At 47.7% G+C, this 22173-nt stretch overlaps 1 protein-coding gene across 2 annotated transcripts in view; it reads right to left on the bottom strand.

Moving 5' to 3' along the window:
• N4BP1 (NEDD4 binding protein 1) overlaps positions 1-22173 on the bottom strand; it is a 281533-nt gene that overhangs the window by 243629 nt on the left and 15731 nt on the right. For both annotated transcript variants that reach the window (XM_086945445.1, XM_086945446.1), the window contains exon 2: positions 3293-5274. In XM_086945445.1, the coding sequence (XP_086801571.1) occupies positions 3293-5274 (1982 nt within the window). The remainder of the gene's footprint in view (positions 1-3292; positions 5275-22173) is intronic.

Here is a 22173-nt window from a genome sequence, read left to right as displayed (position 1 = left end):
GCGCACTTGCCACCAGCTGTCAGTGCACCCTTTCACCAAGCACACACATTACCAACTATCTCTGTACACAGGCACACACACTACCAGCCGTCAGTGCACGCTTCCACCAGGCACACACACCTCCACCTGGCACTGCATGCTTCCACCAAGCACACACACCACCACCCATCAGTGCACACATCAATTGTTCACGCATCTACAATTACCTATTGTAGCAATCGCACTATGCTGCACTTACTTTTAGACATATTCATCTAAAGCGCAGCATGCACCATTTCTACTAGTCCAATCCAACACACATATTTCCACTACACACCACATGCATACACTCCATAACACATGGCTACAAGACATTGCCATTTACAATGCCATTACCTCCAACTCAAAAAATCTGAGACCTATTGCATTTCTAATGCTTGTTCATCATCTGGCAGCCATTGAATACAATCTGGCCTATTTCAAGCAACTAAAGCCTCTAGTTACACAGGCTCCAAATTTGTTCCTTGGAGTCAACCAGGATCAGGACCCTAATCAAGGTTACCCGACGTGTGTGGTCAAGCCTGTATTACCAGCCAGAACCATACCAGAAAGCTCCTGTCAAGACCCCTCAAATTCAATTTCCAATCGACCTCGGAATTGTGCCTGTCCACCTTGGTGCTCATTACAAGGACAGGAAGGGTTCGATCACAAAGAGCGTTGGCAAGACAAAATAATAAATAAATAAATACCGTTAATGTCATTTTCTCCTCACTGTACTATCCAGACTGGGCGAGGCATTTGAAAAATAGGTTCAGATTCTGTATACCGCTTCCTCTGCTAGGTAGCGCCCAAATGAGAGCTATCTTAGAGTTTTACGATAGGTGGAGGTAAGCGGCAGGGATTTCCCCTGTTGCTCTCTCTTTTTGCCTTAGCTGTTAAGCCCATTGTCGACAGGGGGTGGGAGTAGAGGAACGGGACGCTGAGTGCTTCGGTTATAAACTATTATCCATGTATGCTGATGTTATGGTGGTGGTTAAAAATTATGCATTAATTGGACTCCTATTATTCAGGAAATAGTGGAATTGTGCCACTGGTATGGCCTTCGGATTTACTGGGCTAAATATATCATGGTTCCCCTAACAAAAGCAAATAGCCAGGACATACCATACCTGTTGCTATGGCAGACTACGCACATTAGATATCTGGGTCTGTTCTACAATATAGATATCCCAACTGCGATCCGGGAAAATTAGGGATGCTATATGGAAACCCTGCAGTCCCAAGTAGACCAATGGATCACCATTCCACCTTTCCTGAAGAGTAGAGTGGCTCTGATGAAAGTTATTGACTTGCCTAAGCTGCTTTATCGGTTTCAAAATATTCCCATTCCTTTAAAGAATGTCTTTTTTGCACAACTACGTTTCCTTATCATCAAGCTGGCATGGGTGTGCGACAGCCACGGATAGGGTGGCACACATTTCATCTTGCGTATCTTAGGAGGGTTGGGGGGGGGATTTGCGGCCAGACACATTGAGGTGTATTACTGTGAAACAAGTGGTGGATGAATCGAAATGTATAGTGTTGGTGCAGTAGCCCTTAGCTCCTCTATCCCGTATGAATGACTCCTTCTGAGGTAGTTGCACATATGTGAGCATGCTGAACCTAGAAGCGAATGAAGATAAAAAAAATTAAAAAAAGAAGACACTATCACTCTTGTGAATACCCAGGTCACTGTACTGAACTGCCTAAGTTTGACTGATGAGTTTTAGTACACAAAAACTGCAGCTGGAAAAGTACTGGTCATAACAGAGGATGCAATAGGCGACTTGTCATTAGATGAAGTACTGGCCTGAAGCCTCAGGGCATTGGGAGATGTCGTTTTTAAGGGTCCTGCTACATATATGTGTTGATCACGTGAGGAAAAGGTAATAATGATTAGACTGAGATGAAATTTAAATAACACTGGCGTAATATTACATAATTTCAGGAATTTTGTATTACGCTTCTTATGCAAAATCCATGAAATTACACAATTAAGAAATGTTGAGTAGTTACTCGCCATTTGCTGTACTGTTCTCCAACACATGCAAGGAAATAACAAAGGGCCAAAAGGATAGAAGCGGTTGCTCGCACCACATGTGCTTTTTGCGACATTTTCACAGTGAAAACTGTCCTTGGGTGGAAGCCTTTCATGCTAAAATGTAGCGCTAACTGATGGATTGTTGTTTAGTGTCAGTACTTGCATTTTCCCCAAAATTTTGTGAAAACAAATTATGTGAATTTCACACACGCTCAATAGCGATTCTGCTGCCTTAAAAGTAGAATGACCAACTGTTAGCTACAGGGAAAATATTTTCTGGAATGAAAAATTGGCAGGCATAATAATTATGACAGAACACAGATGCACTACTCCATTACCTGAAGAAACATCTTGAAACTGGGGTAAAGTGACAGGAGAGGTCAGAGAGGTCTAGGTAAAGTGTGAGGAGAGAAGAGACAAAGTGGGGGTAATGAACAACAACAAAAAAAAAAGATAAATTAAAGTAATCCAGTGACGGAGGAACTCCCTCACCAGCCCATTCATGCAATCTTTCAGCTGCTCCTTTGTGAGATTATTGGGAGATGGAAACATAAGACATCAATACAGATTGTGGTAGCAATCAAAGCAGATAATGATTTAGTATAGTTGTGGGCCTTCATCAATGCCCTATGTCATGCATATTTTATTTTCCTTTTCAATCTTCATTTTGACGTAAACTACTGATCTACTTTCAGTGAGGTAATAGCCTTTCATTTCAATAGCTAGGATGTTAAATTTTCACTAAAGGAATCTCCTCTCATCATGTTTTGCTTTTACAACGATCTAGCTGGCTGCATGACAGTTCAAATGGTAAATATTGAAGTACCTGTTCCAGCACATGAGTAACCTTCTGAGTATATCACGGTGCTACAGCAGTCGCAATGCTTGGCTAAGATGTTGATGAATGATAATGCAAGGGAAACATCATGGTTTCAGGAAATTAACATAGTAAAAATAAAACTGTACTCATTGTTCAAATTAAACCAGATTACCCAATGCAAACAGATCATTCATATAGATCGCATAAATGAAGTGTAAATTAAATGGGGGGTTACGCACACTATATCTACCAAAATACAGTGCGTGCCTTACTAAGGGCACGCGTGGTAAGGTCCGTGCTGCTTCATCAGATTTCTACCACACCAAAATATTTTTGTACACAAAAGTTGACAGCATGTGCTGTAAAATCAACAAACAAAGAGCTAATATATAATGAATGGGGAAAGAGCTTACCTCATTGCAATATTGCTTCCATCTATAATGATGTGTTTCAGATCTGCTTTACCGGGTTCATTTTGTAACTCCAATTTATAAGGAACATTTATTGTATTAAAGAATCTTTGACTCCCAGTAACTGAAGGATCAGTGTGCTTTGGTCCTTCAACATTAACAGTATGTGCAGGAACAAATACTTGCTGTCTCCCAAGGAAAGACTGCTGAGCATTCACATTTGGCTCTGGGGGGAAAAAACTAGATCTTCCCAAAAGATCAGGATTGTTTGCCATCTTAATATTGCCAACAGGTGCAGCTTCCAGACATCTTTGACTCCCAGGGCCAGCGGGACCAATTGGATTTTGTCTTTCAATATTTTCAACAGGTGCTACCAGGTTAAACCTTTGACTTGCAACATCTGAAGAGCCAAACATTTTTGTCTCTAGCTTATGATTACCAGTTCCAACATTAGATTTCTGACATTCAACTGGCTGTTTAGGAGTAATTCTTGGGGGACATTCAGTTTGTGGGGCGTTCAAATTATAACTTGATTGGGTAGAGGAAATAAATCCACTATTTTGATCAGCCAGCACTGGAGATTGGTTCTTCAACTTTGTATCTTTGGCCAGGACGGTGTTTTGCAGGGGAAGGTTTGAAGTACCTCTTGCTATAAATTCCGTGTCTTTAAGCAGGTCTTTTTTTACCAATTCAGTTGAAAAGAAGTTAGGACCTGAACTCCCATCAAGGTCATCACTCTTCACCAGGCTCAAAGGGTTGGTTTTAGTTGATGTGGTATTAACAGTAAAGTTGGCAGCTGTTCTGAAAGTTCTCTTTGAAGTTTTAGGTTTCACTGCCTGGCAATCAGTTACTTGATGTACAGATTTTTGCGTTTTCTCTGTTGGGTAATTTGGCTGGCTTTTCTTGCTTTTTTCACCATTCAGAGTGGAAAGTTCCTCAAGTGTCTTTGAAACATTCATTTTATTTGCACTAATGTCCCTCAAAACATTCGAGGAGCCAGGGTTGCAAGAAGATCTTGCTTGCTCTTCATGAACCCTTTTGTGCTCCTTTTCAATTTCATCCAGGAGTTTGAGTGGTTCCTCAGATTGTCCTAACAAACCAATTACTATTTCTACGATTTCTTTGTCGTAACCCATTGTTTGGAAAAAGTTCACAAGAATTTTGTATTCCGTTTCCTCACTGACATCATAGTCCTTTACAAAGATCACTGAATCATCTAAGTCACTGCAGCTGTCAGAAAGCAGGTCATCAACGTCCACCACAGTCACTGTACCAAAAGATTCTCTTGGATTGTCAAGAGAAAATTGCTTTTTGGTACACCGCTCTTCAACGTCAGAACAGCGTCTTTTACAAGACTGCCTCTCTTTGGAGACACAAGACTCCTGAATCGGAAGCATGCCATTGAGAGAAGAAACATTTTTTTTTGCTGATTCAGAAAGGACTGTGTCCATTTGTTTTGTGAGCTCGGACACTGGGGTACTTGCTTTACTTCGCACTTCATCCAAACAGGGTTGGTCTTCGTTTTTCATGCCGGGAGTTTGGTTACCATTGTGATGTATTATTTCAAAATCTGGCAAACCACAATGCTCTTCAGGTTCCAAAACCATTGTGTATCTTGTAAGATTTAGAAGTTCTTCCTTTAAGGAACTAGGCAAAAGCAACAGATCCATTGTATATTTGTCAGCGTGCGTTTCAACAAAGCATTTAAACTGTTTCTTGACCGCCGATTCCTTAATGTTTGGCAAACTCAGATTGGTCTCAAACAGTTGAACAAATTGTTGTATGCGACTCTGAGCAAGAACAACTGCTTCCTCACTTCCATTTATGCCAAGAATCCCAAGTTCATAGACTGACACATCAGCACATGTATCATGAATAAGGCTGTTGAGAAAGACATTCCTAGCACCAGCAAATATACAGTGCATTTCCTTTGGATAGGTTAATTTTTGCTCAACTTCAGGTTCGCAAAGTCCTTTAATATAGTCCTATAAAAGGAGGAGGGAGGAAAAAAGTACACACCTTTGATAATTAGTAAGATCACAAACAGTAAAAAAGATAAGAAAATTATTAACATTCTTAATAAATTAGGAATAATGTAAACTGGGAAAAGCAAGGAAAGGGCAGGAGCATAGTAAACCATTGGTGCAGCGGTAACGGGGTCCAACTAATTTAGGTGTAAGGGGCCCATTATCCTTGCATACTTTAGTGTCTCTAGTACCCTTGCTTCACCACAGGACAGAAGAGCCTCGGAGGAGAACGGCAAGCATTTCTCCCCTCACCTTTTGTGTGATTGATAAATACAAATCAACTCAGTTTTCAGACATAAATATAAAGGATCCCGTGACAAACTCGAGCCAAGGTTCAGCAGAAGATAAATGTTTCAAATGTGTAGAGATTCAGACTGCAGGAGCATAAATAATACACATTGTGAGTTCACAAGTTTGTTTTTACCTGGTCAAGTTAAAAATCACACTTCCAAGCATGTAAGAGGGGGAAGGGGCTAAAGGGGCTAGGGGCTAAAGACGAACAGGTCAGCTAGTTTAAATTTCACAGCACTCCAAAGTTGAAACCTGAAGGCAAAGCGACCAAGATCAATGCGTACACCCTCTTCCTCTAGCACTGATCCCCAAAAGGCTGCATACATTTTAGGCGATATTCGACTTACAGATCTGTGGTTGTGAGCACCTAATCGGATAACTTGCTCATGTACCAAATGAACATTTTAAAAAGTCACACCCAATTAACAGCAATATTACCTACTGGAGAAGATGAGTGGCTGTGATCACTTTGGTGTGTGCACTCATTTCTAACTCTAAAGCTACCAATGTTGGAAACAGATTGTCAAAAGAATTAATGGCTGTCAAAAGAATTAATGGCTGTCAATTAAGAATATCCAACACATAAATGAATATCTTTTGAGAAAATGCGTTTACCAACAAAACAGATAAATGAAGGAAAAAAATTGAAAACTTACAAACATACAAAATCAAAAGGAGCATATACACAAAATTAAAACATAACTAATTCAACCACCGTTTCCAATCCCACTGGTCTGAGATGTGATAACAAAAGACCAAGCAATGGCACAATTACTTCTTTCATCATCATTTATACCAGGCTGCAAAGACACTAACAGACTGGTCGTGAATATTACATAAGTAGGCGGTTAGAATGTGCATGAAATTATGAAAAGTCAAACTTCAAAGTGCACCAAAGGATCATGGTGAATGTAAGGTTTTAGTTAAAATTCCTCTGCACTGCATAGACTGAGGAACAGGGCCAAAATACTCACCACAGGCACTAGCGAAGCCAACATGTCTGCACCCGTCAATTGTGCAATGATTCTTTTCAACCATTTTCAAAACAAATTCAGATTAAAAGTTTGAAAAGAACAAGCATTTACAATGCAATGGTCTCGGCATTGTTAATGTTAGAGCTATTGGCATTGCTCATGACATTTTTATTTATGTTTTTGTAGGCGTCTCTATTATTCCACAATTCAGCGGATAACACCCATAGATTACCTCTCAAAAACATTAAATCTTAGATATCATGAAGCTTTACACAGGGACACTGGAATTATGCGGCAGAAGAGGACCAAATTACGCAGCAGTGTTGACTAAATTATGCAGCAAGAAAAAGTAAATTATTCAACATAATGCAGCACATTCTGTGGTTAGTATTACTTTATTATTTTGTCATTTTTATTCATGGTAACATTGCCAGAGGAAATATTTCACCTCAGTACTAGTTTAACACTTAAACACAGCAATAAGCAACTGAAAGATGACCAGTCAACCTCTGCAAAGGGCCTTCAACTGCTCCGCCGCATTTTTAGTAACTTTTGAACCATTTGGGGTAGAATCTAACAATATTTATCAACATCTGCAGATTACGTATTATCTAGCAAATGCGGCACACTCATAATTACGCGGAAAACACTGCTGCTGTAGAATCTCTATATTCCAGTGGCCCAGACTTTAAGTAACTCAGTCAATTAACAGCTGGTGAGAAGGCTTCTTTAGCTTTGCTCCACCACCTAGCCCTTCGCTTTCAGACAGATACCTTCAAGTCAACATTAACTGTTATGGGGCGGTTGTTTTTGTTGAAGGTGACCCAAGGGTGGCAGGGAGGCCAGCAGGTTTGCAGTCAAATGCAGAGAGCCCTTATCTTCTCGACCCCTGCTGCCTCAGAGTAGAACAGTAGCACTGGGCCCAGGGGTATGAGGGGCCCAGAGCATCACAAGTGACAGTCTCACTTTAAACAAGCATTTGCAATGCAATAGGTCTCGCATTTATGCAAATGTAATCTATTGGCATTGTTGTAAATAACAATGCATTTTATTTATCTTTTAAAAACCAAAACATAAATAAAAGGCATGGTCATTTACAATGCCAATAGCTTAAACTCGCGTAAATGCAAAGCCTATTGCATTGCAAATGGCAGGCATCACTGATAACAGGAGGAAGGGAGGGCGGGCAGGGGGGTGGAGATGGCACAGACAACAGGAGAGAGGGCGGGGTAAAGAAGGCGCTGACAACGGGATGGGGGGTGGGGGTCTTAAAGGAGGCACTACAACAGGGCGGGAGGGGTTGTAAAGAAGGCACCAAAACGTGTTGTGCCTGCAGTGATAAAGAAAATAGTGCTTAAAGACTAAATAACAGGCACCGTGTAATAACTAAAGTAAAAGGGCCAGTCCCCATGGGAGGCTGTCTAATGAAGAGGAGATGGTAATAAGGAGGGACTAACAAGCCTATTTACGAATTATGAATCAGAAGCCAGCATTTAGGACAGACAAGGACACAAGCCAATGGCAAATATGGGACGAGAGTGGGCAGGGTTTGTCACACATTTTACTGTATATTCTGTTGACCCCCGCCCCCCCCCCCCCAAAATATAAAACACACTCATTTTGGACAGTCAAAAAGGCCTGGTCTGATATGTGCAGCTTATTTCATACACAAATTTGCCATGCATACCGGTCATAATTTGGGCACAAGGATCGCTATAATGATCTGACAGACAGCAACATCATGACCTCGCTTCATACCAAGTTGGCATGTGTGTCACTGTCTTTTGGGGAGCCACCCCCCCCCCCTCCGCAGCAGAGCTACAATGAGTGGAGTATCAATTAGGAATTCGCAGAGCGCTCTCATGTGGTCCAGATCTGCAAGTTGAAGCGTACAATTTGCGGACGACTTCAGACTTCCCATTAAAAAGTCTAACTTATTATGAATGCAGTAATACATAAATCATTGACCACTCACTGCCAGTCATGCTCCATGGAGTACATCGAGGGAACTTGCGCTGTCTGTCTTTGCGGGGCCCAGCAGTGGCATTGTGGCTCTCCATCTACCTGTAAAGGAGTCGGGATAGATGGGCTCCAGTGCTTCCAGCTCTTTGCGCTGTTCCTCCCGATAGTCGGTCAAGGTTTGCGTCCTCTGTCCAAGGGGCACAAGGCAGGCAGTCGGGTGCTTGGAACTACGCACAGAGTAGAGCATGACTGGAAGACAAGCAGACAGCATAGGAGAAGCGGACCAAACGCCACTCGTCATAGATTGCACTAACCTGGTTCGGTTTGTATGTTACATTCCATACAAACTGTTTGGTAACCGTGAATGCTTCTTTCCTGCCACTTGTGTGTCACAATGCTGTTGTACAAATAACAAAAAAAATGTAAAGACCTCACAGGTGGTCAAGGGACATAAAAAGGACAATCGGTATATCAGGGGCGAACTTATCGGGTCTCAAATAGTGAGTCATGTCCCACCTTGAGGCTTGCTTCCCTCAAGCAGACAAGGCACAGCAAGGTTCACCATGCAAATGTGCAAGCCATTTTGGCATGGAGAGATCACGTCAAGGAAGTTTAAGACTGTGGGCAAAACTGCACAAGTTTATACAGATATACCAATCGTTACTCAGGTTGTCAGTCCAACAGAAACACATCATATGTAGGAAAATGAGTGTGGGGAGAGGGAAGAAGGCACGGACAATTGGAGGGAGGGTGGGGGGTAAAGAAGGCACGGGCAGCAGGAGGCAAGAAGGCGCGGACAACGGGAGGGAGGCGTAAAGAAGACACCAAAGCATGTCGTGCCTGCAGTAAGAGAAACTGGATAATGAAAATGGTGCTTACAGACTAAATAACAGCTACCATGTAACAACTAAAGTAAAAGGGTAAGTCACCATGGGAGGTGACAAATGAAGAGGAGGCGGTGCTAAGGAGTGACTAATAAGCCTACTTACGAATTTAGAAGCTAGCATTTAGGATGGCCAACGACACAAGCCAATGGCAAATATGGGCGGAGAGCCTTTCAAAATGCTCTCCCGTTTCACATCTTCCAAACATATCTTCACTGCAAACCAACAGACCCATGGAGTGCACAAAGTAGGCTGGCTGATGGAGACACCTGGCTACCCCTGGTAGTCGTTCTTGGGGAGACTCTTGAGGTGGATCAACATCCAAGGCAACTTCTCTAGTAGATCATGAACCACCCCATCATGCTGATGCTCTGATCTCTCAGCTTGCAAGACCTCATAGGCGGATATTCAGGATCAGGGGGTTATAGGGAAGGCCCTCCACCATAACTTAAAGTACCAACACGGGGACAGGCAGCTGACAAATGGCATGCTATGCAATCCTGGCAGATGCTTGTGCAGTACTCTCCTTTTGCAAACAAGAAAGCTTGAAAAGATGCTGCAGTCTGAATGATTTCTTAAAGGGTGGTTTAAATGTAATGATGATACTTGTAAAGCGCACTGTTACCCCACCTCGGGGTGTCCTGGCGCTGAAGACCGCTGGGGAACCCGTCCTGGCTTTCCCTGTGAGATGATCCCTTCTGGGTATCTCCAAGGTGAAACCAGGCATCCCCGGCGTCTGTGGGGGGCCGTTGTAGAGATGAGGCAAGCTTAATGCCCAGAGTTGCCGAGTGTGATCCCTCTTTAGAGTAGGCACCGAGGCAAGAATTATCGAGTCCATTGACCCTGGTCCACAACCCTGCCGCGTCGGGAATTGAACCCTGGTCCTGGGCCGTTCTCTGCTTCCGAGTCTGCCGCCTCTAACCAGTGAGCCACACCACTCCGGGATCAGATTGGAATAGTGAAGGTGACCCAAGCGTTGCCAGTTACAACTGGCAAGTTAGATCAGGAATAGGATACTGATGATCAAAGTTACAAAAATAAGAGATGGGAACAGATCTCACGTATGTGAACAGGATGAGAAGGGTGGAAGCAGCAGCTGACGAATGCAGAAAGAGGCATGTACCTATTTATTTGTTTTATTTACGATACTTAAAGACAATAAGCCTATTAACAGAGCAATGGGGAGCTTCACACAACAATTCAATTACAATAGAACATCAGATAACTTTCAACAGTATTCCAGGGTAGTTAGATCAGCTGCTGACAATCAAGTATGTGGAAGTGCATTACGATGTGGTATAGTCTGAAAAGAGCATTTGAGACTTTTTCTGAAGGTAATATATTTGGACATGGCTTTTGGATTTTATTATCTGATTCTGAAGTCTGGTGTATAGGCAGGCAAAAATGCCTTTCAAAGTTCCACCATAGTTTTCTGTCTGAGTGTACGATAATATTAAGATAGAACTCTACGGTAGCAAGGAAGGCTAAGGATCTGGTTGATCAGCAGTAGATGAATCCTATTTGACTGTGCTCGCGTTAGGAGGTACTGAATAAACCCCTGTCCAACTACAGCAAAGCAATAGGTGCGGGTGATGAGGTGAGATGGCTTTGGCAATCTACTTGGGCATTTTTGTTAAGGTGATTGGTTATCCTGAGACCAAAGAGGTGAAAATCTCATTTTGTGATATTTCATTAAGAAATGGTGTAAAGTTAGAAGAGAGAGCCCCAGACAGACTTATGGACCCCCAAAGATAGAGTAGGATGGCCCAAAAGTTAAGGGAACTTCAAAGTACTCAGTAGGACTGACTGGCCAAGTAAGAAGTAACCCAGAAGAGCTTAGTGCATGGGATGCCCAGCGCAGACTCGATTAACCGTACAAAACCATCTGCACTGAAAGAGGCAGGAGTCAAGGGAAAAAGTGGGGAAGACAAGTGGTTGTGGTGGGGATATGGTGAAGATGTCTGAGAAGTGAACGAGCACCAACTCAGTTGAGTATAATCTGTGATGGACTGATTGCAGTGATTTATAGCTAATACTGTAGGACGGGTGACGATAAGACTGTTGAGGGCTACTCATTCAAGGATTTCGGAGACATGAGAAAGGGGAAAGAGTTGGAGGGAAAAACATCTACTAAGCAGTTAGTGGGGATGCAAGCCATTGTGACGCAGGGCTGGTAGTTGCCAGCAAGAAGAAAACATATATAGATAATATGTAGTTGCAGGGACAGTGATTCGGTAGTGTAGGGTTAAAATAGTTAGTTGGACATATGAAGCCTGTGCTAAGAAGAGAGTGAGTTGGACTGGGGATGTGATGTTGGTTAGAGATTAGGGTAAGGAAGAGGTATAATACACCAATGGGGTGGCAAGCAGTGAGAATGGGAAAGAACGTTCATGGTTCATTTTTTGAAGAGAAAGTTTGCAAAGGGATTAGGGGAAACAGAGATTGTGCACGGGACTGCACAAGGAACACTTTGGGCGTCCGAATAGCACATATTGGTAGAGAAAGATAGGATCAGTTTGGGAAACAGATTTGGTTCCTAATGTAAGTGTGTGTTGCAAAATCTAGGAACAGGGTTTCAAGAGTATGAAATTAGCATAGTCCAGTATGTAAAATACACAGACTGAAGCTACAGACTAAGTTTAGCGTAGGTTGTAGAGTGATACAAGCTTACAAATAGCAAATGCATCAAAGATTAGGCATTTATTCATTAAAGGGGCTGCTTAGAATGATAATGCAGGCCTCTATGGAGTAGGGGTGCAGCAACCCATGAGGGGACTCCCATTCAGCCCAAAGCCAGTGAATATTTGAGATATGGGTGATTCTGGCCTTCATGACATTCTGCAGGCGGCGTGGGAGGGACTTAATTTCACATAACTTTATTGGGCCTGCCGGTGTTTGTTTTAATCTGTTTTTAGAACACGTCATGAAAGTTCCTCATGCCGTTCTCAAGCTAAACAAGGCGGAAACTACTTGGTTTTTTACACCTAGTCACAAGGGGCTGTGACATAGAGCTGTGTCCACATGGGCAGTTCCTGCTCTCGCTGCCTTACTTTGTTTACTCTTTCACGTGTTTGGTATTACCCAATACGTTGATCACGATCAAGGTATTTGGTAATACCGAAACGCGTTGATCTATATCGCCTGTATCCGTTAATAAACGGATAAAAAAGGAATAGAAAAATTGCAAAAACCTGCTGGAGTGCGATCAGAGTATTTATCTGTTTACAGAGGAATCGTAGGGAAGTAGGTAGCGGCATGGTTCTACCACAAGACTCTGCACCCACAGTGAGCGCTGCCATTATCCAATACAGTGGAACCAACTTTGGAGGATAGATATATATCTCAGAAATGAGAAGACTAAGTATATACACTTTACTGGTGCAGCAGCCCTGCTTAGAAAGGCCGGTATTGACGAAAGTAAACTTGGCACGTCATGGGCAGTTAAACAACCGAGACGAGCAGGTCATTTGATGGCAAATAGAAGGGGCTCCCCTATGACAACACATACCAAGTCCAAATTCATTCCCATCGGTGACTGCCCCATTGACCGGTCTTGCCTTTAACTTTTATGAACAAACATGAGCGTGCATCAATTGCACGATAATGCACTAAATGTCAAAGAGACGGCAAATGCGACCAAGTCCTGAACCTAGGCTCTACAAGAGTGCACACAGCAGGAAGCGCTCCGCAGTCAGTGCCCCCGCACTCCGCAACAAATCTGGGTCTCGGAAGCAGAGAAGATAGATGGCAGTTAGAAAGACAAATTGAAGGGAAACGCATAAAAACATTTTTTTTTTTAATTCAACATGTCGACTACAGTAAAGAAATAGTGAGGTGAGAATCTTTTTTTCTTTCAGAAATACAGGTGATTGGCAGGAAAAAGGAGGTGCATGTTTGACAATCACTTGTGGAATTACTCAGCTCTCAGCATAAAATGACCAAAAGGCGTTATTCTACCACTAAACTTGCTTGTTAGATCGACCTGGTAAAGATAAAGAGCACAGCCAGTCCTGCAGGTACACAACGGGGCCAGTGCAAGTTTCCCTAAGTAATCATTTAAAAATACATGCATGCGAATGTCGCATTGGTAGACTACTATAGGAGGCAGCTGAGTTGTTCCAGAGAAGTTTAGCTGGAACCGTCTCACTTTCTGAATACTATTGTTTTTAACCCATTTCAGAAAGTACAAACTGCACAGATCACTTGCTTTTGTCACATGAGCCGCTGCACTGAGCAGTGACGGTGGTCCAGCTCTCCAAGTTTAAAGGCAGCGTGAAAACACTTGTTAGTATCACGCCAACCTACGGGCCCCTCCAACTCCCAAAAAACAAGCATTTTCAATGCAATAGGTCTCCCATTTTAAAAGTTTGAGCTGTTGGCATTGCTAATAATAATGCAACACTAGAAGCTCAAAGATTCAGTAATGTGAGACCTATTGTTTTTTTTACATAGCACGAACTTGAGTGAAAGGTGTGTATTTATGTTGCATTGAGTACAGTATAATTATGTGTTGTGTTATGTGGCATATGGGTTTAGGAAGAAGAAAATAATACACCACTGAAGAAAAGCTGCAGTGGCACAGTCAGGAGAGAAATCATTCCTATGGAATACGTTACTCCTTGCACAAGATTGTGTGTGTGGAAATTAAGAAATGCAAGGTGGCTCGTGCTGCTGTGTCGAAGAATGGCAGAGTGTAGCATGACACCTCAAACAGAATTGTTTCTTGGCATTGTAAGGATGAACAGAATAGACATGTATTTTAATCTAGTGGCATGCAGCCTGTTTAGAATTGCACCCGACACTGATATTGAAGAGAAGTGGGGCCTAAGGAGATAGACTGGTGTGCCCAAGAGCAGACTACTGTGGTAAAGGGCGGAAGCTAGTTCCTCTGGCTGTACTAGAACCTGTGTTGTTCCCCAGATTGCTCAACTCTCAGAGTGTGAGGGGTTCCGAGAAGTAACATCATGTATGACAAGAGCATGTTCACTGGATAAGCTGGAAGGTCCGTGAATGATAGGTTTCTCTTGCATGTTCCACAGGGCAACATGTGGAAGGATACCACATGTTCCACAGGGCTACATGTGGAAGGATACCGCATGATCCACAGGGCTACATGTGGAAGGATACCACATGTTCCACAGGGCTACATGTGGAAGGATACCGCATGATCCACAGGGCAACATGTGGAAGGATACCACATGAAAAAGGACAGGGCATGTGATATGTATTCACCCAAGATTGGCTCAGGTCTATGCTTCCACCCTCCAGGAATTGCAGCTGCTTATGGGCTGACAATCCTCTGGCACGGAATAACCTTGGAGCCTAGCATTACAGTGGAGCAGTAAACTGGTTACAAAAGACGCCATAATAATAATTACACAACTTGTATCACACACTCTAGAACTTGAACGGTTTCGATGCACCGATAACAAGTGATACTCATTAAATAATTGAATGGCACTCACTTAATAGACCTTGGAGCAATGGACCTCTTATAATCTAAACCTGTGACCTTCAGGTTACTCACAGATGCCTTAGTCCACAGAGCTATTTTAGAGCCTCAGGTTTACCAGCTTTTCCAGTAAGCAATCAATGGTTTGGTAGTAAGGAGCACTCTGCTATCCATTTGTGCAAATCCCTGCACTAGTCCTGGATGCTCGCGTTGGGGTTAGCGAGATAGGCTACCCTCCTGTAGGGTGTAGTTTTGCAATAGTTGAAAAGACAATCTTGTATGTACTCACTGAGCTGTGACGCTCAGGATAAAGTGTTACTGAATGAGCCCCCTGGCTCTAGGTGTAAGCATGCTGTAATAAACTCTGCTACTCAGTGTGGCTTGCGGCCTCAGGGTATGCAGACACTCTGTGCTAGACTCTTACTGCCCTTTGTCTGCAAGTCGGTGATGCCGCCCACTTCTGTGGTGGCTCTGGTCCTGAGGGTGCATTGTCAGTGGGTAAATCGCTCTTCCACCAAGGTGAGAAGGCACTGCAATAGGCTCTGGTGTTGAGAAAGGCTTTTGAGTTAGAAAAACGCTTTGCCCCTGTAGTTTTCAAAGTAATGCTTGTATAAACACTGAATTAATACCCGAAACCCGTTACCCCCTCCCCCCTCAGTGCCTTGAGACCCTAATGGGCGAGTAGTGTGCTCTACAAATCCGCCGATTGATTAATTGATTGAATATCTTGCAGTGTAAAGGTTTGTTACTGAAAGAAATGTCATGCCTCCGAGGTGGTCATACCCAATGTAATAGGGCAGACCATTCACCTCACAGTATGTTCTGTTAGTGGCAGACATTCACAGCTTCTGGGTGAGGTCATACTGCATTCAACTTCGGAATGGGTTGCAGAGCGCTCATATTTCTCAATTCCGTGTGCGAGAAGCTATGAAGCCCCTATTTTTTGCATTCAGGCATTGCCAGTCATGCTTCATTGTTGGACAGGCCACATGAAGGGCCCGCTCCCCCTCTGCCCGACCAGGCCCGAGCCCGGTCCCTCAAGTGTTACACACCACCTCTCCACGTTTTCCGTCCCCTCCGGGACCCCTGCCTCTGAACATCTCGACCTCGTGGGCCCGATCCCCTACTGGCCCGCGCACCCGACCTGGGCGCCATCTTGGACACTGCACCACGAGGCCGCGTGGCCTCCGATCGACCCTAACCCTGGGCCTGGCCAGGCCTCAGACATCCCGGCACCACCATCCACCCAGGAGGTGAGCGGACTACTTGGCAGGTCAATGGGAGAAAGAGGTGTCGATGGCTCTCCCCCGCCAGGTACCGCTCGCCCCCAGCCTCCCCGGGCGCTGGCTCCACCCCCCTGCTGGGTGTCTGGACTCCCTCACCCTGGACCCCCGACCTCCAAGTGCGAGGGTCCGGACATCAAAGGGCACCAGCCCTATAACTGAGGCAGCTCCAGAGCAGGAAGGCAGTTGTATCCTGGAGTCGAGAGACGCAGAGAAGAACTCATCCTTGACGGACTACTGGCGCTGCCGTAGCCCTACCTTGTGAACTATCGTCCTGCCTGCTGGCGCTGCCGCAACCTTCGTAAACCATCATCGTCGTCGGGACCTGCTGGCGTGGCCGCGGACCGTTTGTACCACCATCTTCATCGGGACCTGCTGGCTCCGCCGCGGACCGTCGCTACCGTCAACCACCTCGGGACCTGCCTGGCTCCGCCGCGGCCCGATCATCTAGAACGCCGAGCTCGAGGATTGAGAGCTATCCATCCACCCAATTGGTAACAAGACTGTCCCGCTACCCCTTTTCCCAACTAGAGACCCGAACCGAGGGGACCCCTGAGTCCAGATCTCCTTGTATCATTTGACCGTACTCGAAGAATTGCTGATAAAGTATCGTTTAACCTTATCCTTGTGTGGTGTCCGTCTGTGGGGGGGGAAGTTACTTGTCTGTACGATCGCTGGAGACGGCTCTCCCTGGAGACCTCTCCCCTTATACTCGGCCGACCCTCCCGGTCCGTCTAACATTGGTGGCCAGCGGCGCGATCCGAATCACCGCATAATCGTACAGAGAGTAGCTCACCCCACGACGAAATCACGATGACAACCAAAGAAAGCGGATCCACCGAGAAATTTCAGATGGAGAAATTGGAAGAATACAGCCATCGTGAATTAAAACAATTCTGCATCGAACTAGGTATCGCTACCACCAGTCTAAGTACCAAAGACGATTTCAAGCATGCCCTGGAGTCCTGGGCAGAAACCGGGGCCGTCAGACCCCCGGACCAAAATATCGCAGCAGTAGAAAAAGACACCGCGGCTCCCGAGGAGCGAAGAACGGGTCTCTCGCAAGACGAGATCCAGGAACGAGAAAGAACAAGACTACATGAACTAGAAATGGCCCGGCTCAAAATGGATGGTGAACTCAAGTTGGCCGAACAGAAACTGAACTTAGAACATCTGAGGCTCCGAGAAGAAAGAGAGGAAAAACAGAGACAAAGAGAGCTCGAGGAAAAAAGACTGGCATACGAGCATGAGCGCAAATTAGCCGAGATAGACTTACGCAAGCAAAACAAGGAATCAGGGGCGACCGAGCAACCCCGCACCCCGGGAGCAACAGATAAGAAGGTACACATCCCCAAGGATGTCGTCCGAGAATACTTCCGAGAGGACGACATCCAACAATGGTTCAAGGCCTACGAAATAGCTATGACCTCCCACCGGATCGATCGAAGCGACTGGGGAGCCGGTCTATGGGGGAGATTCCTCAATGAGGGCCGCGATGCCCTGCTACAGCTCCCGGACCATCTGATGACCTCCTATGACCACATGAAAGCGGCCCTCCTCACCCGCTATGGGCTCACACCCGAGATGTACTGCCAGAGGTTCCGAGACTGCACCCGGATCCCGGGTACAACTTGGGTGGAGTACGTGAACTATTTCAGCAGAGCCTTCGAGGGTTGGATCAAAGGAAGCAATGTCACAACTTACGAACAGCTCTTCAACCTCATGGTGTGGGAGCATCTGTCAAACAATTGCTTCATCGAGCTCCGGCAGCACCTCCTCGACAGCAAATTGACTGATCCACTGCAGCTCGCAGCCGAAGCTGACCGGTGGGAAATCACCAGAGTGGGCCGAAATGGGTCCTATGAACAGAACCGAAACCACCACGGTCAGCACCGTCCCCGAGGAGGAGGAGGGGGCCAAGGACGAGGAAGAGACAGCGCTCCGGCCGCCCCCGCTGCCAGCACCACCCCCCCGGCCAACCGGGGCAGCACCCCGGCACGACCGGGATATAGGGCTAATGTCACGTGTCACCGATGCCAGCGAGTCGGCCACTACGCAAACGACCCAAATTGCCCACAGAACTAGAGCCCGAGACCCCGCCAGGTGGCTGCTGCTGCCCTGGGGGAAGAACAGATCTCCGAGGAACAGGAAGAATATGAGCAAGATCATCAAGAATGGGAGCCAGCCGCCATGGCTCTAGCCTGCTTAGGGGGGAAAGACATGGTCCCGCGGGTCCCCCTACCCGCTAACACCCGGAAGTACAGTCAATGGGTGAGCATCAATGGACGCCGGGCCGAAGCCCTCCGTGACACCGGGGCCAGTGTAACAGCCGTCCGCTATCACCTGGTGACCCCAGAACAGTTCCTACCAAATATTCTCTGCCCTGTCCGTTCAGCCGATAACTCGGAGAGTCTGTGTCGGATGGCCTGCGTCCCTTTCGAATGGGGAGGAGTCTCCGGCATGTTGAAGGTGACGGTCCGAGATGATGCTCCCGTAGACTGCCTCCTGGGGAATGACCTTGAAAGCTCTCCGTGGGCAGCCGTAGAACGAAGAGAACACCTGGGGATGTTAGGCATCCCGGACTGGGCGTGCGTCACCACCCGGTCCATGGCCGCCCGTGCCAATCCCCAACCCGAGGAACCTGAATGGCCGGCGCCTCCTCCCCCGGTCGCTCCAGTAGAAGACGCCGACCGTGCCGTCCCCCCAGAACCAGCTCAACCCCCGGACCTCTCTGGCCTCGACCAGTGGCATCAAGAGGGGGGGCCCACACAGGAGCAGTTTCGCCAAGAGCAGAAGACCTGTCCCTCCCTCGAGGGACTCCGCCAACAAGCCCTCGCCCAGAGCGCAGGGGATACCTCCGGAACACATTGGGTCTATTGGGACAATGATCTGCTATACAGTGAACAAAGGATCGCGGAGTTGGGGGCCAGTCGAGTGCTAGTGGTGCCCCTCCGTTTTAGAGACTTCTTGCTAAATCTGGCCCACGATGTCCCCCTGGCTGGGCACCTGGGTCAGGATAAAACTTACAGCCGCCTAGTGACCCACTTCTTCTGGCCTAAAATGAGGAATGATGTACTCCAGCATTGCCGATCTTGCCCCACGTGCCAAGCCAGTGGGAAGAGCGGCCGCGAACTAAAAGCCCCCCTGCAACCATTTCCAGTGGTCACCACCCCGTTCGAGAGGGTCGGGATAGACATTGTGGGGCCCCTGGACCCCCGTACAGCACAAGGACATCGGTTCATCCTGGTACTGGTGGACCACGCCACCCGCTACCCCGAGGCTGTTCCCCTGCGAACTGTGACAGCCCCGGTAGTCGGCCGGGCCCTGATGGGGATCTTCTCCCGTGTGGGCTTCCCCCGAGAAGTCGTCAGCGACAGAGGCACGAACTTTATTTCAAAATATATGAAGTCCCTCTGGCAACAGTGTGGGGTCACCTACCGATTCACGACCCCCTATCACCCTCAAGGAAACTGACTCGTTGAGCGGTTCAACCGCACGCTCAAAGGGATGATTGGGGGGTTGGAAGAGCCCCTCCGTCGCCAGTGGGATGTGCTACTGCCGTGCCTCCTCTTCGCATATCGAGAAGTCCCCCAGAAGTCCCTCGGCTTCAGCCCGTTTGAACTGTTGTATGGACACCCCGTACGGGGGCCGCTCAGCCTAGTCAAGGAAGGCTGGGAAATGCCCCCTCTAAAGAACCCTCCAGATGTCTTCAAATACCTCCTAACCCTCCGCAACCAGACCAGACGATTCAGGGAGATAGCGAAAGCAAATTTGGAGGCCAGTCAAGAGGACATGAAAAAGTGGTATGACCAAAATGCCTCCTCCATCGAATTTGAACCCGGCCAACAAGTATGGGTAATGTCCCCCACCGAACCATGCGCCCTGCAAGACAAGTGGACGGGGCCCTTCAAAGTAGTCGAGCGCAAGGGCCCTGTCACCTATCTCATCGACATGGAATCTTCACGGAACCCCCTCCGGGTCCTCCACGCTAATAGACTGAAACCCCATTTCGTGCGTTCAGAACTCAGCCTCCTGATGGCCACAGACAATGGAGCCGAAGAAGACTCCGAACCCCTCCCTGACCTCCTACGGACTCGGGAGAAAGACGGCTCCGTGGACGGGGTCCGACTCTCGGAGGCCCTCACCCTGGAACAACGCCAAGAATGTCGAGACCTTCTGCTGCAGTTCGCCAGCCTATTCTCCCTCACCCCAGGTGTCACCTCCTGGTGTGTGCACGACGTGGACACGGGGGACAGCCCCCCTATCCGCCACCGGGCCTACCGCGTACCAGATCGGGTACGGGCCTGCATCCAAGAAGAAGTAACCAAGATGCTCACGCTCGGGGTCATTGAGCCCTCAGACAGCCCCTGGGCCAGCCCAGTAGTACTGGTCCCCAAAGCAGCCACCCCCGGCACCACACCGGAACTCCGGTTCTGCGTCGACTACCGGGGCTTGAATGCGGTCACCAGAACAGACGCACATCCCATCCCCCGGGCAGATGAACTAATCGACCGCATGGGAGCTGCCCGCTACCTCAGCATTTTCGACCTGACGGCGGGCTACTGGCAGATCGGCCTCACACCCCGGGCCCAAGAACGATCTGCGTTTTCCACTCCTGACGGCCATTATCATTTCAAGGTCATGCCCTTCGGCATGAAGAATGCCCCAGCAACATTTCAGCGACTCGTTAATCAGGTCTTGGCCGGACTCGAAGGATTCAGTGCCGCCTACCTAGACGACATCGCTGTATACAGCCACCACTGGTCCGACCACCTCCGCCACCTCCGAGAGGTGCTACAGGCCCTTCAGCGAGCTGGCCTCACGATCAAGGCCAGCAAATGCCAGATTGGTCAGGGGTCCGTGACCTACCTCGGACACCAGGTGGGAAGCGGCCTGGTGGCCCCTCTGCAGCTCAAGATCGCCGCCATCCAGTCCTGGCAGCCCCCCATCACCCAGACCGAGGTACGCGCCTTTCTGGGACTCACGGGCTATTACCGACGGTTCGTGAAGGACTATGGTAGCATAGTGGGGCCCCTCACAGAACTCACATCCAAAAATCAACCAAAGAAGGTCAACTGGACCCCAGATTGTCAAACAGCCTTCGAACAACTAAAGGCCGCCATGTGCTCCGCCCCTGTGCTCCAGGCCCCCGACTACAGCCGGGAATTCGTCGTCCAGACGGATGCCTCCGACCACGGCATTGGGGCGGTCCTGTCTCAATTGAACCCCGAAGGCCTTGATCAACCAGTGGCCTTCATCAGCAGGCGACTCCTGCCTCGAGAGCAACGCTGGAGCACCATCGAGAGGGAGGCCTTCGCCGTGGTATGGGCCCTCAAAAAGCTCCGGCCCTATCTCTTTGGCACACACTTTCGGGTCCAGACCGATCATCGACCCCTGCAGTGGCTGATGCAGATGCGGGGGGAGAACCCAAAACTACTACGTTGGTCCATCTCCCTACAGGGGATGGACTTCACTGTGGAACATCGACCCGGACAAGACCACGCCAACGCGGATGGCCTGTCACGCCTTTTCCGCCTCGACGAGGAGAGTCCCCAAGAGGATGGGTGACTCTCCCCGCCTTCAGCTGGGGGGGGACGCATGTTGGACAGGCCACATGAAGGGCCCGCTCCCCCTCTGCCCGACCAGGCCCGAGCCCGGTCCCTCAAGTGTTACACACCACCTCTCCACGTTTTCCGTCCCCTCCGGGACCCCTGCCTCTGAACATCTCGACCTCGTGGGCCCGATCCCCTACTGGCCCGCGCACCCGACCTGGGCGCCATCTTGGACACTGCACCACGAGGCCGCGTGGCCTCCGATCGACCCTAACCCTGGGCCTGGCCAGGCCTCAGACATCCCGGCACCACCATCCACCCAGGAGGTGAGGGGACTACTTGGCAGGTCAATGGGAGAAAGAGGTGTCGATGGCTCTCCCCCGCCAGGTACCGCTCGCCCCCAGCCTCCCCGGGCGCTGGCTCCACCCCCCTGCTGGGTGTCTGGACTCCCTCATCCTG

This window comes from Lissotriton vulgaris, chromosome 12 (assembly GCF_964263255.1).
Source record: "Lissotriton vulgaris chromosome 12, aLisVul1.2, whole genome shotgun sequence".
NCBI classification, from domain to species: domain Eukaryota; kingdom Metazoa; phylum Chordata; class Amphibia; order Caudata; family Salamandridae; genus Lissotriton; species Lissotriton vulgaris.
The sequence above is the reverse complement of the archived record's forward strand: the minus strand, read 5'-3'. Positions and strand labels throughout refer to the sequence as shown.